Source organism: Astyanax mexicanus, chromosome 3, assembly GCF_023375975.1.
Source record: "Astyanax mexicanus isolate ESR-SI-001 chromosome 3, AstMex3_surface, whole genome shotgun sequence".
Taxonomy (NCBI): Eukaryota; Metazoa; Chordata; class Actinopteri; order Characiformes; family Acestrorhamphidae; genus Astyanax; species Astyanax mexicanus.
Genome location: NC_064410.1, coordinates 50644156 through 50660297, shown reverse-complemented (window position 1 = coordinate 50660297; position 16142 = coordinate 50644156). Strand labels below are relative to the sequence as shown.

Here is a 16142-nt window from a genome sequence, read left to right as displayed (position 1 = left end):
GAGTCGTAGCCAGAGAATGATTAAGCAATATTACACGAGAGGGAGTGCTAATACTTCACAATGTAGCACAAACCTCGTGTTTTATTGCGATTATACCACAGTTCCATTTTCGCTGTTTATTTCTGATGCAGTCATATTGTGCACAATCCCTGAGAACTGCTTGTTTTGTTAGCTTTGAAACCTTTGAGGACCTTGTGGGCAACAAGCACAGTCACCTTAGGAAATCTATAAATTTCAGACTAATATAACCTGAGTACATATAAAAAGCAGTTTTTAAATTATAATTTCATTTAATAAGGGGAAAAAAACTGGCCCTGTGTTAACCAGCAGCAATAACTGCAAATCAAGTGCTGGAAATGAGTCTTTTACATCTCTGTGGAGGAACTTTTATTTGAAAAACGGTTTAATTCAGGCACACTGGAGGGTTAATCTTTCTGTTTAAAGTCATGCTACAGCCATTAGACTTTAAATTGACCACCAAATGTTGTTTGAACCGAGATGGACCTGCTGGTGTGATTCAGATCATTGTCCTTCTGCAGAACCCAAGTATGGTTAAGCTTAATGCCACATACTAATATATTTTCCTTCAGGTAAGGAGCAGAATTCATGGTTCCATCAATTACAGTAAACTGTCCAGGTCCAAACACAGCAAAAGCAGCCACAAACCATCACACAACCACCATGTTTGACATGAACACTGACACTGACCACATGCAGCAATCAAGATTGTGAACTGAACAGTACTGAGAGTAAAGAGTCTTTTTGAATCACCATTTTACCATGATATAATGTGAGAACAGTGTCATTAAACTGTTAATGTTCTTCCCAGTTGATCTCAATGTTTTATTTGCCCATTTCTTAAAGGGAAAGAGATTAGTGTTGTTTTTCCTGTAATTACTCTTTATTTACAGGGACCATTGTCCAGTTTATCAGACATGTTCTGGGATATGAATAATGCATCCAGTTGACAATAGTTTAGAATGTCCAGGATTTCCTATTCATTTAAAACTATATTTCTGTCCTAAAATGAATCAAAGTTGTCAAGTTTTGCATAAGTTATTGTACTGAATAATTAAAAGATAGCCAGGTTATGCAATTTGTGTCAGCAGACAAAAAGGGAAGTCAAAATTACCATCCCACATCCTGTCCCCTCTCACGTTCTGCTGACAGACACAGAACACTGAAGTGTTCTTCAATCCTGGTCCTGGAACCACACATTTAGCACAATTAAGAGGACTGCCTGCGGATACTGTACTTTATATTCGAGAAAATGTATTACAGAGAAGATTTAATTATTACAGAGAAAACATCAAACAAACAACTTGGTTTGCTTCAGAGTCAAAAAGTTAGCCAGTCTTATCCCGTGCTATCTGACCTGCAGAAACAACAGCCTACATGTTCTACCCCACATCTGGACCATATTACCATGAGATCATCGCTAAATTAGAAAAAAAGAAAAACAAACATATCCAGTCTTTACATGTACAAAGCTCCCTCCCTCTACTTACTCTGCACATGTGGTGTATTAAAATGGTAAAACACTGTATTCCATATGAAAATCTATAAGGAGTCTGTCTGTACAAGAAGAATACTGGGTCATTCGGTTTGTTGGAGTACTGGGTTTGCCTGGAGTGAGGGTCCTGGGGTAAATGTTGGAATGTGGGCCAAGGGCCAAAAAACACCCCTCATCTGTTTGTACTTTAAACTTCTGGACTTATGCCTGGAACATATACAGTGAGTCCAAGAAGTATTTGATCCCTTGCTGATTTTCTTTGTTTGCCCACTAATAAAGACACTATCCTTCTGCACTTTTAATGGTAGATATATTCTAACATGGAGAGACAGAATATCAAGACAAAAATCCAGAATATAATTTTAAAGAATATATTTTAATTAATTTGTATTTCAATGAGGAAAATAAGTATTTGATCCCTCTTGCCAAACACACTCAATACTTAGTGGCAAAGCCTTTGTTTGCAAGCACAGCGGTGAGACGTTTGTTGTAGTTAACCACAAGTTTAGCACACACACCAGGGGGAATTTTGGCCCACTCTTCTTTGCAGATCCTCTCTAAATCATGAAGGTTGGTGGGCTGTCGCTTGGCAACTCTGACCTTCAGCTCCCTCCATAGATTTTCGATCGGATTGAGGTCTGGCGACTGGCTGGGCCACTCCATGACCTTAATGTGATTTTTCTTGAGCCAATCCTTTGTTGCCTTTGCTGTATGTTTAGGGTCGTTATCATGTTGGAAGACCCAACCACGGCCCATTTTCAGATCCCTGGCAGAGGGGAGGAGGTTGTCCCTCAGGATTGTGTGGTACATGGCTCCATCCATCTTCCCAGTGATGCGGTGAAGTAGCCCTGTACCCTTGGCAGAGAAACACCCCCAAAACATTATGCTTCCACCTCCATGCTTGACGGTGGGCACAGTGTTCTTGGGGTCATAGGCAGCATTTTTCTTCCTCCACACATGGCGGGTGGAGTTGAGGCCAAAAAGTTCAATTTTGGTCTCGTCTGACCACAAAACCTTCTCCCAATAACTTGGTTCATCTTTCAAATGATCATTGGCATACTTGAGGCGCGCCTCCACATGTGCTCTCTTCAGCAGGGGTACCTTTCGGGCACTGCAGGATGTGAATCCATTGTTGCGCAAAGTGTTGCCAATTGTTTCCTTGCAAACTGTGGTCCCAGCTGCCTTCAGGTCATTTGCTAACTCCTGCCGAGTGGTTGCAGGACGATTTCTGACCGTTCTCAGCATCATTGCCACCCCACGAGGCGAAATCTTCTTTGGAGCACCGGGCCGAGGTCTGTTGATTGTCATGTTATACTCTTTAAACTTTCTGATAATTGCACCAATAGTTGTTACTTTCACATCCAACACCTTACTAATCTTTTTGTAGCCCATTCCAGCTTTGTGAAGGTCAACAATTCTGACTCTGAGGTCCTGTGACAGCTCTTTGGTTTTACCCATGTTGGAGACTTGAAATCTGTGTGATCTGTCTGATTCTGTGGACAGGTGTTTTTCACACAAGTGATTAGTGAGAACAGGTGGCTTCAGGTCAGGTAACAAGTTGATTGGGAGTGTCTAACTGGTCTGTAAAAGCCAGAACTGCTAATGAATACTAAGGGATCAAATACTTATTTCACTCCATGAAATACAAATCAATTAATATATATTCCTTAGATTTATTTTCTGGATTTTCTTTTTAATATTCTGTCTCTCCATGTAAGAATACATCTACCATTAAAAGTATAGAATGATCATGTCTTTATTAGTGGGCCAACGAAGAAAATCAGCAAGGGATCAAATACTTCTTGGACTCACTGTATGTCCTTTTATGGTAAAGAGATATGTGATATGCCTTGGTCTAATGTATAAAACTCTGGTAGCACAAAGAAAGAGGGAGAGAGATTTTTGGACACCTCGGATCGGGAACTTTTTCTCTCTCCACTGTAACTTCTGGAAAACCTGTTATAATAAAACCTAACCTGATTGATGAAAATAGAAGACAGTGTGTTAAGTCTCATTTCTTCAAGAATCATCCTTCAAGAGAAGACACCACACACATGTGCATGTGTGAACAAAGGAAAACAGCATGTTCAGCAAAAACCTCCCCATCTGAATGAAGAGGAAAGTAACATTTGTTCAAATAAACTGTGACACTAACATTCAACATTCAAGCCAGGGATCAATTAATGATCAATGAGAAATGGCAAGTTATAGGACACATTAATACATTCTTTGTCTGTGTTTATTGTATAAAGTTAGATGTAAAAAATAGACAGGCATTCTAGGATTATAAGTGTTTATTTAGAAAAATATATCTGTAAAAAAATAGTTGAAATCACAAAAATTAACCAAAACAAAAACATTAAACACAACAAATCCCTTCTCAAACTTTAAACATTAACAGTGTTGGTAAAACAAGTTAAAATAAATTGTAACAAAACATAGGCTGTCTGGGTCATATCTAATAGTAAAATATGCAAAATACAAGGATGCATTTACCAGAATTTACAACATATTTTTAACTTATTTACATGTAAGAAATTGCAACCGTGGGAAATTAAACAGAGCTACATGTTTTAGAACAGACAATGGTGCAAAGTTTGCGTTCTTCATTCTTGAAAAATATAAGGACAGAAAAAATACACTTAATTCACAATGATTTTAGCAACACACACAGCTGCTTAAAAACACATAAAAGGCAACAATATATACTTTATATATTTATACTATATTTCAGAATACTGCTAAGAGGCTTTGATTGCATTCAGCAAGGATTAGTGAGGTCACTACACCTCATCTCTAACTCCCCAAATCATTCCAAAAGTATTAGAGATGGAGCTCCATCATTTTAGAGAACACAATTCCACTGCTCCACAGCTCAGCGCTAAAGAGCTGTAAATCCCAGAAATTAGAAATTGTTGCTAATACGTTTATCTGCTCCAGAGAGTCTTATTTTTTTTAGATAGCTGTCTCCACAGAGATTAAACATGCTATGTGTGTGCATTTATACACCTATGTCAACAAAAAGTAAAATGTAAAGTTGCTGAATGCATTCATTTGTCCACAAACATTTGAACATTTATTATTTTAATTACTTAAGGCCACCTAGTTCTTTGGCACATGTCCATAGGCTGAATCAGCTGAGGTGGCACTTCCAGTGAATGTGGTTGCCTGGCTTGGTTGTAGAGCTTGATTGTAAGCGTAGAAAGAACATAAAGCTGCGTATGCGTCTGGAGACTGGTAGGATTGAACGGGCTGGTATACTTGCTGAAACGGATGAACTTGTTGGGATGTGTAAGCAGAATTGTCATTGGGCACATGATATCCAAGAGTGGGAGAATGACTTGGGGCAGCAGCTCCAGCATTCATAGCAGTTCCATTTGCAGCTAGAGTGTAATCATGTGCTGTAGTACCAGTGCTTTGTGTAGCATAAGCAGGTTGCGTATACCCTAAATACTGATAAGGCACAGCATATCCAGGTAACACTGGACTGGTGGTTGGAATAGTTTCGGCACAACCTGAAGTCATAGAAAAATACGAATTAGCATTTTGTGCTAAAATGGTGTATGACATGATGCTGTTGCTATCTGCACAGGCGTAGGCTGAGTTGACTGATCCATCAGCTCTTATTGTCTGGTCAGGCCCAACAGTGGAAGCAGCCACTTGGTTGGTATCAACTGAATTAGTGCTGAACTGTCGATTTTCATAATTCCAGGCATTTTCACTTGACCTAAATATCACTGAGGGTGTCTCATGCAGTCGAGCAATTTCCTGCCCCTGTGCCTGCAAGGCTGGAGCACTAACAGCACTATTGTAAGGGTAGAGGTGTGAGACAGTTTGGTTCAAAGGTTGCTTTGAAGGGACCCTCTCAGTAGGGCTACAGGGGTCTGTATCTCTCAGGGTGTTTGGTAGCAATGTTTGTGTTCCCTCTAAAAGAGCTGTGGCCGTGTTTTGTAGATGAGTAAAATCAGCCAAGCGCTCATCCAAGGATCTTCTCTTAATTGGGGGTTCTGAAGGAACAGGGCTGCTCAGCACTGAGGTAGCCTGTTCCACAGGAGTGGGTGGGTAATCAGTGAAAATTCTTTTTTTCTTTGATAATGAAGAAACAGCCTTGGTTTCCGAACGATGTTGTTTTGAACGTGTCTGGGAGTCGTTTGATACTGATTGCTCAGGTTTTGGTGCAGCACTACGATGAGCTTTCTGAGTTTTGGTTGAACTTTCGAGCTTAGTTTTATCCAGTGATTTGGTCTGTTCCACTGATTTCTTGGAGGGCATGTTTGAGATGGTTGGCTTTTGGGTGGGACACGAATGCGGTTTGTCATTGTGTCTCGTGGCACTAGCTGCAGAACTGGAGCAAGAAGCATGTTTCTTCACAATTTCATGAACACGGCTTGGGCTCTGCTTAGTTTTGTCATGGACTTGAGGTAATGACTTTGGGAAAACAGTGATGGTGCTTTTTTGGGCTCTGATCTTGGCATTTTGGGGGCTGGGAGAACTGGGCATTTGGTTGTCACGCGTCTGGAGTTTGATCTGTTTGGCCACAGCATGTGGTTTATGAGAGGAATCTTCAACAATCCTGCGCTTAGAAACACCTCTTGAAGTCTGTGCAGCTGTAACAAATGGTAGAATAGAAAGAAATGGTAAATCGTTTTCTCAAGGACACCAAGAAAAACATTGGGGTGGATTTTTAGCTCTCTCATAACTTACTCTTCCCAAGTGAATTATCAAGCGGGGGTATATGTTGGGGTTTCACTTCTGTTTCTATGTCCTCCTGTTTCACCAAAACTAGTAAAAGAAAAAAATGTTGATCATGTGCTGGCCAATTTTCAGTTAATCCAAATTCAATGGTAATTTGTACAAAATATAAACACATTTTAATTGCAGTAGCTATTATGAAACATTGCTTTTTTTAGATTCTGCTACATTCCGACTCATCATGGAGTCTGGCAGGACAATGTAAATAAACTCTGAAGCATTTTTTATGTCCTGTGTGTTAAAAATGTTGACTAAGTATCTTACAATGCCATGGAGAAATTTTAAACAGAGAAAGCATTTGGTGTCCCGTGTTGGAGAAAAACTAGTATCATGTTACACTCTAGATATAAATGCATATGTGATTGAACTTTTGCTCTGCTGAAGTAAGGATGACTGACCTAACCAAACACATAAGGGAAGTAAAAAAAAAACCCTGACTATGTAGGAGTGAAATGTAGCTATTGAGACATGGTAATCAGTAGATTCATGCTTACACTGCAACTAATCAAAAGAAAAGATTATTGTTCATGAGTCGGGAGTGAGGGCAATAAGGCCATGAACTGAAAGAACTTCTCCTTTTTGTGTCTGTAACTTCTCCATTTTGATGTATACAAACTGTTGAAATCTTTGTGTAAGGAGAGCAATTATCGAGTTGATTGCTCTCTGCATGCATGTGTACGCAGTAAACGGCGAGCTAATCTGATTCCTGCAACAGTTAGTTAATGCTGCTACAGTGTGTAAGAAAGTAATCACTTCTCAGTTGTATATTATCCTAATAATTCATACTAATGTATTTTTTTCCCTCGGTTTCTTTTTATGCATTATTCAATCCCCTGTATAAAAATTCCATGCAGTACAACACTATAAATCAATTAAATTTACAACAACTTCAAATCATAATATTTCAATGTCTTTATACAAACATATAAATCTTGTTTTTGTATCTGTCGATGTACTGACCTGGTTGTTTCCTGGGAGAGATACAAGTTTGGAGAGCACAAAGATTCTGTGCTTTCCTAATCTTCTGTAGCTGTGTGAGAGCTAAGAGAAGACCGTGAAGATGGACATACATTTAAAATCATAAAACATTCAGGAGATTATTGGTACAAGCTGATTTACAATTGATATTAATACAATTACCTTTATCGAATGACAAATCTTTAATTTCTTTTAGGTCAGCACACTGTAGTTCCATCTCCTGCAACAGATAAACAATCAAGATATTTTCAGTGACACCACTATTGGGATGAACAGTTTGCATTGAAATCATCAGGGGGAAGCCTTAAAACAAAATTTCAACAGCAGCATGTCTTGATAGCCCCCTGTCTGAAGAAAGGGAAAGGTGTATAAAAAAAAATAATAAAAATGACCTGATTCCCAGAGTGCCAGTCTAACTTACCTTGACTCCTAATGTACCATTACTTACAGAGGCAGGCAGGATAAGGCTAGATATTTCTAGTCTTTGAAATCACTTTGTAATCTTTTCCAGCTTTAGGTAAATCAACAATTTTGTCTTACATATGCGTATCCTTCTTGTGCAGAGCAAACTCAACCGACGAACTTCTTTTCTTAACAAGACTCATTAACTTTTACTATTTCCTCTAGCTATATAATTTTTTTTATGGTTAGACATGAATGACCAATATTGTTTTTGCACTAATATTTTTGGCACATGATAATGATAATTATGATCAGATCACATGTCTGACAAATTTATACAAAAAAACATTAAGTTCCAAAAGGTTCACATACATATTTCTTGTCACGTTACGTGGTCTACTCCTTACGAGTATTTAGAAGCATGTGTTCCAATCTAATGTTGTGTCTAATACGACATAAATGGGCGGCTTTAGGCTTCACCTCTTCTTTTGTTATGGAACCCCCTCGGTTTGGTTCTAATTGTATCCAATTAGATGTGGGAGACCGGTCAACTGACATGATCTCATACCTTATCTGGACTTTAGTATGCATTTCTAACTGGGCAACTGGGCACCTCCTTTTTTTCTCTAACGAAATGTTGGCTAGCATACTCTGGAGATGTGTCAGCTTCCAACAAGCGGCACCTGTGGACAGGATGCCTCCTTTATCTTTTAACGCATGTTGGCCCGGTCCCATGGGGCCCAAACTGCCAAATAGTTATTTAATGAGACTACATCTGCCCTTAGCCTACACATCCTTAACTCCAGAGCTCTCTCACACACACATACACAAGTAAGCCCATACTGAGAGGTTAGACAAAGGGCAGCGTAGCTCAGTGCTTATACTGTTTTAATCTCACATAGGATAGAAATGCAATGTAAATGCCTAAAAAGTTATTTATTTACTTCCCACACTAATATGAGACGTATTTAGTTTACCTGTAGTTGACCTGGTTCATCCTCGTAAGTCTTCTCCACTTGGTGAGCAAGTCGCATAAGCATCACCGATCGAGTTCTGGTATCACATTCAGGCCAGTCCTCAAAAAAAAAGGGGTATCTTTGCCTCTGAGAACATAGCAAAAACAAACAGTAAAATAAATTGATTAAACCACTGATTTTACCCCATTAATAAAGAGGTCAATAGTTAAACGGGTTTACAGACCAAAACAAAAAATATGCATGCACAATAGGGGTTCTGAGAACTAACGCATTAGACCAGGTTAAAAGATTTTGGTTAAACAGATTTGGATGAACAACAGCCTCGGCCGTAGATAGTCATAAGATGAGACAGCTATTCCAGCAAATACAGGCTTTTCTGCTGCCTATGCACAGAGATGATTCCAGCCATAAAACTTTGTGCTCCTTTAAGGTTGCAACAAACTCTCCGTTACTGGATCTTTCAGCTTTAATGCAGTCTCGCAGTTAGATTAGAATCACTTCTGTTGTATACATTATTAATAAAAATGTCAAATTATATATTTGATTAATGAAAACTAACATTTCAGGATTCTGTCAACTACACAAACTCATTCAATAGCAATAACACTACCCTTCAAAAAGTTTGGGACAAAGACACAAATTTCTTTATATGCCCCTGTGTTTCACAGTATAAAAATCCAAAATATGCTAATATAAAACAAAAAAATAAAAATGTAAATATTATTGTAATGCAAAATCAGTACAAAAACCTCAGAACTACAATATACAGCTCTGGAAAAGGTTTTTATTTAAAGACCACTTTAGTTTCTGAATTAGTTTCACTGATTTTGCTATTTATAGGTATATGTTTGAATAAAATTAATATTGTTGTTTTATTCTAGAAACTACAGACAACATTTCTCCCAAATTCCAAATAAAAATATTGTAATTTAGAGCATTTATTTGCAGAAAATGAAATGGCTGAAATAACAAAAAGATGCAGAGCTTCAGACCTTAAATAATGTTCATATTCATAAAGATTTAAAAGTTCAGAAATAAATATTTGGTGAAATAACCCTGGTTTTGGATAACTTTATGCCAGTTCTGGTTCAAAACAATCAAGCAGTGCAGCTTGGTTTGATGGCTTGTGATAATTCATTTTCCTCTTGATTATATTCAATTTGGTAAAATCAAAGAAAAACATAATTCAAGTGGTCTGTATACGCAGTACTGCAAAATGATTGTGTGGCTCTTTGTTTAAAAAAACAAACAACAAAAAAAAAGCCTGTGTAACTTTTCTACTTTTAGTGAATCATTTTGTATTACAAAATCATTATATTATTAAAATAATGCAATTGTGATATTAATAAAATCATATATTCCTAAAAGAAGTAGATTTAAGATTATTGTACAAAAATACTGGTGGCTCTGCTCTCTATATTTTTGACCCTGTTAAGCTGCTATATTTCCATTTGTGTTATCTGAGGAATGCTCTGTGGTGTATTTTTGGGTGAACAGTCAAGGACGTTTGAATGGGAGTTGTACATGCTGCAGCTGCAGGCAGAAAACAGCAACACAATTCTCCTTCATATTCTTCAATTCTGCTGCTTCTCTTAGAACAGAGGTTTTAATAATTATGACTGGGACCTATTTCCTCTTTGGCTGGGAAAAAAGAAGTAATTAACGCAGTATCTGAATATTTGTTTTATAGACCCACCAGGTAACTTTCTCTGTGGCCAGGCTTCATTAGGTGGTTAATGATGAGGTCCCGGTTGAGTTTGCTGGAACAGGCTATGCACAGGAACAGTGAAGACTGATCATCACTTCGGCATTCAATTATTGAGCTCAGACCTTTGGTATGAACAAAAACACACAGAAGCAGATACATATATGTCAGAGAAACAAAGTGGAAAATATTTGTTATTTATATACAGGGGGTGAAAACACACTGATACTGACCAACCACAGCATCTGCCACACTTTTGCTGTCTCTTTTGCTGTTTAGACTACTGATGAGGTCAGGCTTGTGCTTGAACAAATTTCCTGTATGAATAACAAAACCATGTTTATATATTGATATAGATTATGTTAAAATCCTATATAATGACATTTTAACGATTCTGTAAAACTCTCACCCGTAACTTCTGTAGAAGCTGGAGCATCCAAACTTGGAGAGGTGTTAACCCTAGGGCAGCATTTCTCCTGAAAATCTAAGAAAAACAGACAGTAGCATTTTAAGACATCCTTTCAAGATGAGATAACTTTTTCAGTTTGTTTTTACAGATAAGTTATCAAAAGCACAGAAATGCAAAAACAGATTCTCACCATTGTCATTGTTTGGTTTCTCCTGTTTAATTCTTATGGTGCAGGGGAGGGAGTTTGTAGTTTTTTGTTGCAAGCCCAAGTTGGTTGACACTAGAGTTAATGATGCAATTGATTTTGTACAGGAAAAAAAAAAAGATGTATTACTGAAACAAAATTGTCATAACACACACACACAAAGATCTTAAGTACAATAGGTGTAAATGTTGTGTCAAATACATGCATTCAGATACTGAAAGTAGATTAAATTGCAGACACAAAAGCATAAATGCTCACAAAGTTTGTCTAGTCCCTGTAGAGAAAAAAATACCAGTATTGCCAATAACATAGGATTCTCTGCAGTAGATAAACATCAAGCCTTGGCCTCCAAGCCTAATGGCAAGCATGGCCAAAAGGGGTATATAAAGGAGTATAAAGTGGTTTAGATTTATTTGGGGAGCTGGGAATGAGGTGAGGTGGTGGTTGTTCAACATCCTGAACTCAATAATGCTCCTGACCCCACTTAAATGCAATCAAATCTTAGTAGCAATGCTCCAATATTAAATAAAAGCTTTCCAATGGACAGCTGAGACAGTTACTCCAACAAAATCAGAATAGAAGTTACTTACATGCATCAGGTGTTTCTGGTGTGGTATCAGTGTTGTTGCCTGAATCCTTGGGAGACTCTGCTGTTAGACCAGTTTTAAACTGATGCTGGATCAGCTGTGCCGGGGCCTCAGCCTGAGCCTCAGTCTTTGAGTTCATGCAGGTTTTCTCTGGGCTTTGACTAAGCTGTGACTGATTACAGGTGAGACTACTGATTTCAGTGCTTCTGTCAGGGTTGTCCTTAGCTCCATCAAAAGCTGGAGAATAGTTATTAATCAGATTAGTTCTAGATAACACTTCCATCATAACACAGTACACTAACTCAAGTCATCCAGTCTTACCACTATCTGGTACTGGGCTGGTGGGAAGCCCATGTTTTGCCTGGCTTGGATTCAGATCACAGCTGACAGGAGACTGATGTCTTGGTGTCTCTCTATCAGTATCTACACTGACTTGTAGTAAATGTGCTGAAGAAATTTCTGTTGAACAATAAAAGAATGAAATATCACCGTGGTTACACTAGTTGATTAAGAAAGATTATGATTCCATGTATATTTAAAAAAAAATCATGCTTAGGCAATAAAACTACCTCTCTGATTCTGGCGTTCGAAGTGTAAAGGCAGGGAATTTTGGCTCTGGTCTGGTCCATACATGTTCAGTAGCATTTCAAATGCTAAAACAGACACAAATACATACAGCCTTTTGATGTTCTCTTCATTGATCCCATAATAACAATTTTTATATGTCCCCCTTGTGCTACAACAACAGATCTGGGCATTTGAGTCAACCTGCAACTTCTGGCACCAATATATTAGCAGCAGATTGTTTTATTGCTGTTAGTTGTGAAATGGGGTCTTACAACTAACAGGAATTGCAACACTGGGCCTTATGTGTCAATGGTTTAACGGTTGGGCTTTCTTGGAGCACTTTTGGCAGTTACCACAAGAATACAGGATTTATTTAAATACCAGTAAACTCAGGAAGCATTCTTCTCTCTACCAATGACATATTCCCCATAACACTGCAAAACAAGCCCACATAGTTATCTATCTACCCTTATGCCTGACAGTTTGAGAGGTGCTGAAATACTGTAATGTTTTTTCTACTGAAATCTCTTTAACTCAAGATACAACTTTGGCCGCAATAAGTGATCAGTCCAAGGACTTTCAAAAAGCATAAAGTTTTTAATATGTTTCTTTTTGTTTTTTTTGTAATGATAGTGTTACCAAGGTCATATTTATAGAAGTGTCTCTGCTAAGTGAACTGCTACTAGATTGCAAAATCTTTTCAAAAATGGTTTAATTGGCCTTTCTAGCAATGCTACATCCAAGGATAGACCTTAAATTTGACCTTCACTGTTCCTAAACTATTTATTTTTTGATTAGGCTACACAACAAACAAAATGAAACTAAACAAGCCCTAACAAGCTATTTAAAGTGTGAAACTAAAATAAAATCTGTCAGAGTGGTTAAGTTCCATGGGTTGCCCAAACATTTGCATGACACTTCAGATGCACTCACCACTGAAGAAATCTGCAGACTGCATCCTCTCATACTGCTTTTGATCCAGCTTGATGACCTGTGCACAAAAACAGTGCCTTAAACTTTGTCTTGAGCAATTAAAGAATGATAGCTTCATTAGGAAATGTTTTCAAGCAAATAAATCAGCCAGTCGTAAATTAGCATGGATCCTCTGCACCTGCCTGCCTTTGTTGGTGCTTTTATGTGTTCAGTAAAAAATAATAGTGAAAGCTATTGATCACACACACCCGTAAACACACACGGGCAAACGCACAAACACACACATATACATATATATACACATATATATATATACACTGCTCAAAAAAATAAAGGGAACACTCAAATAACACATCCTAGATCTGAATGAATGAAATATTCTCATTGAATACTTTGTACAAAGTTGAATGTGCTGACAACAAAATCACACAAAAATCATCAATGGAAATCAAATTTATTAACCAATGGAGGCCTGGATTTGGAGCCACACACAAAATTAAAGTGAAAAAACACACTACAGGCTGATCCAACTTTAATGTAATGTCCTTAAAACAAGTCAAAATGAGGCTCAGTATTGTGTGTGGCCTCCACGTGCCTGTATGACCTCCCTACAACGCCTGGGCATGCTCCTGATGAGGTGGCGGATGGTCTCCTGAGGGATCTCCTCCCAGACCTGGACTAAAGCATCCGCCAACTCCTGGACAGTCTGTGGTGCAACGTGACGTTGGTGGATGGAGTGAGACACGATGTCCCAGATGTGCTCAATCGGATTCAGGTCTGGGGAACGGGCGGGCCAGTCCATAGCTTCAATGCCTTCATCTTGCAGGAACTGCTGACACACTCCAGCCACATGAGGTCTAGCATTGTCCTGCATTAGGAGGAACCCAGGGCCAACCGCACCAGCATATGGTCTCACAAGGGGTCTGAGGATCTCATCTCGGTACCTAATGGCAGTCAGGCTACCTCTGGTGAGCACATGGAGGGCTGTGCGGCCCTCCAAAGAAATGCCACCCCACACCATTACTGACCCACTGCCAAACCGGTCATGCTGAAGGATGTTGCAGGCAGCAGACCGCTCTCCACGGCGTCTCCAGACTCTGTCACGTCTGTCATGTGCTCAGTGTGAACCTGCTTTCATCTGTGAAGAGCACAAGGCGCCAGTGGCGAATTTGCCAATCCTGGTGTTCTCTGGCAAATGCCAAGCGTCCTGCACGGTGTTGGGCTGTGAGCACAACCCCCATCTGTGGACGTCGGGCCCTCATACCATCCTCATGGAGTCGGTTTCTAACCGTTTGTGCAGACACATGCACATTTGTGGCCTGCTGGAGGTCATTTTGCAGGGCTCTGGCAGTGCTCCTCCTGTTCCGTCTTGCACAAAGGCGGAGGTAGCGGTCCTGCTGCTGGGTTGTTGCCCTCCTACGGCCTCCTCCACGTCTCCTGGTGTACTGGCCTGTCCCCTGGTAGCGCCTCCAGCCTCTGGACACTACGCTGACAGACACAGCAAACCTTCTTGCCACAGCTCGCATTGATGTGCCATCCTGGATGAGCTGCACTACCTGAGCCACTTGTGTGGGTTGTAGAGTCCGTCTCATGCTACCACGAGTGTGAAAGCACCACCAACATTCAAAACTGACCAAAACATCAGCCAGACAGCATAGGTTCTGAGAAGTGGTCTGTGGTCCCCACCTGCAGAACCACTCCTTTATTGAGTGTGTCTTGCTGTCTATTCCATTTGCACAACAGCAGGTGAAATTGATTGTCAATCAGTGTTGCTTCCTAAGTGGACAGTTGAATTTCACAGAAGTTTGATTTACTTGGAGTTATATTGTGTTATTTGAGTGTTCCCTTTATTTTTTGAGCAGTGTATATATACATACATACATACATACATATACATACATATACATATATATACATATATATACATATATATATATGTATATGTATGTATATGTATGTATGTATGTATGTATGTATATATACACTGCTCAAAAAAAGAAAGGGAAAATAAAGGGAACACTTTATATAACACTTATATATATTATATATATATTTATATATTATATATATATTTATATAACACTTATATATATATATATATATATATATATATATATATATATATATATATATATATATATCACACACACACACACACACATATATATATATATATATATACACATATACACACACACACATACATATATATATATATATATATGTATATATATGTGTGTGTGTATGTATATATGTGTGTATATATACCTTGTTCACTTACCTTGGCATCTGAGTTCTGTTCCCTCAATGCAATCCTTCCAGCCAAGTCCCGAATAGCCAGCGTGTGATAATGGGCCTGCCACTCCTGAAATTCCTCAGGATACTGAACCCTCTGAAAGTAGACATGTCAAGTGGCATATGTAAACTTAAAGATGTTCAGTTGTGTTTTAATTACTATGTGCTCAAACAGCCTCAAACTTACAATGGAAAAATGCCAGTGTGGTTCACTAGTCATGTGGCTACAAAAGTCCTCTCTCCTGATCTTTTTAGCACAGTTCAGGCACAGGAAAAAGGTTGGTCGAGACATTGTTCGACACTCCACTATGTGACCTAGACCTGCAAACACAAGTACATGTATCTAGAAAAAATTCTTCATGACATGAAAAAAACCTTTAGAACTTCATGTGCACATACCTATAATTGGCTCTGTACCCAGAAGGTTTCGCAAACTGAGAAACGCATAGGCATGGCTTTGTCCCATCACTGTCAGGGGCAAAAAGGGGAAAAAAATGTTATTTGTAGAGGAAACCTGTACTGGGCTGTTTTTAATAACACTCAAAAGTTCTGATAAATAGAACAGTACCACTGAGTCCTAACATTACATGTTTTGGTAAGTTCCCAAAAGTACAGCACTGAAGATGGAATAGGACGGCACAAACCTGTGGGGAAGTTTAGAAAACTGTACGTGCGTGTTGATCTGCTCTCCTCGTTATAGATGGACTGGGTAATCACTGCATATTTCAACACACAGACATTAACAATACATTACAATCTGCAACACATACTGAATCATTTACAGCAGTTGTTTTGAATGTTGTTCTTGTACAGACACTT

At 38.8% G+C, this 16142-nt stretch overlaps 2 protein-coding genes across 3 annotated transcripts in view; one reads left to right on the top strand and one right to left on the bottom strand.

Moving 5' to 3' along the window:
- rad21b (RAD21 cohesin complex component b) overlaps positions 1-16142 on the top strand; it is a 634821-nt gene that overhangs the window by 282563 nt on the left and 336116 nt on the right. The window lies entirely within an intron of this gene.
- Positions 3790-16142, bottom strand: part of LOC103038962 (uncharacterized) — a 59881-nt gene continuing 47528 nt past the window's right edge. For both annotated transcript variants that reach the window (XM_022683292.2, XM_007245692.4), the window contains exons 51-67: positions 15968-16039; positions 15723-15791; positions 15511-15644; positions 15310-15420; positions 13029-13086; positions 12098-12181; positions 11850-11987; positions 11532-11765; positions 10927-11016; positions 10737-10811; positions 10561-10644; positions 10319-10452; positions 8623-8748; positions 7406-7463; positions 7226-7306; positions 6218-6295; positions 3790-6120 (exon numbers count right to left, since the gene is read on the bottom strand). In XM_022683292.2, coding sequence (XP_022539013.2) covers positions 4616-6120; positions 6218-6295; positions 7226-7306; positions 7406-7463; positions 8623-8748; positions 10319-10452; positions 10561-10644; positions 10737-10811; positions 10927-11016; positions 11532-11765; positions 11850-11987; positions 12098-12181; positions 13029-13086; positions 15310-15420; positions 15511-15644; positions 15723-15791; positions 15968-16039 — 3131 coding nt within the window. In that variant the 3' untranslated portion in view covers positions 3790-4615. The remainder of the gene's footprint in view (positions 6121-6217; positions 6296-7225; positions 7307-7405; positions 7464-8622; positions 8749-10318; positions 10453-10560; positions 10645-10736; positions 10812-10926; positions 11017-11531; positions 11766-11849; positions 11988-12097; positions 12182-13028; positions 13087-15309; positions 15421-15510; positions 15645-15722; positions 15792-15967; positions 16040-16142) is intronic.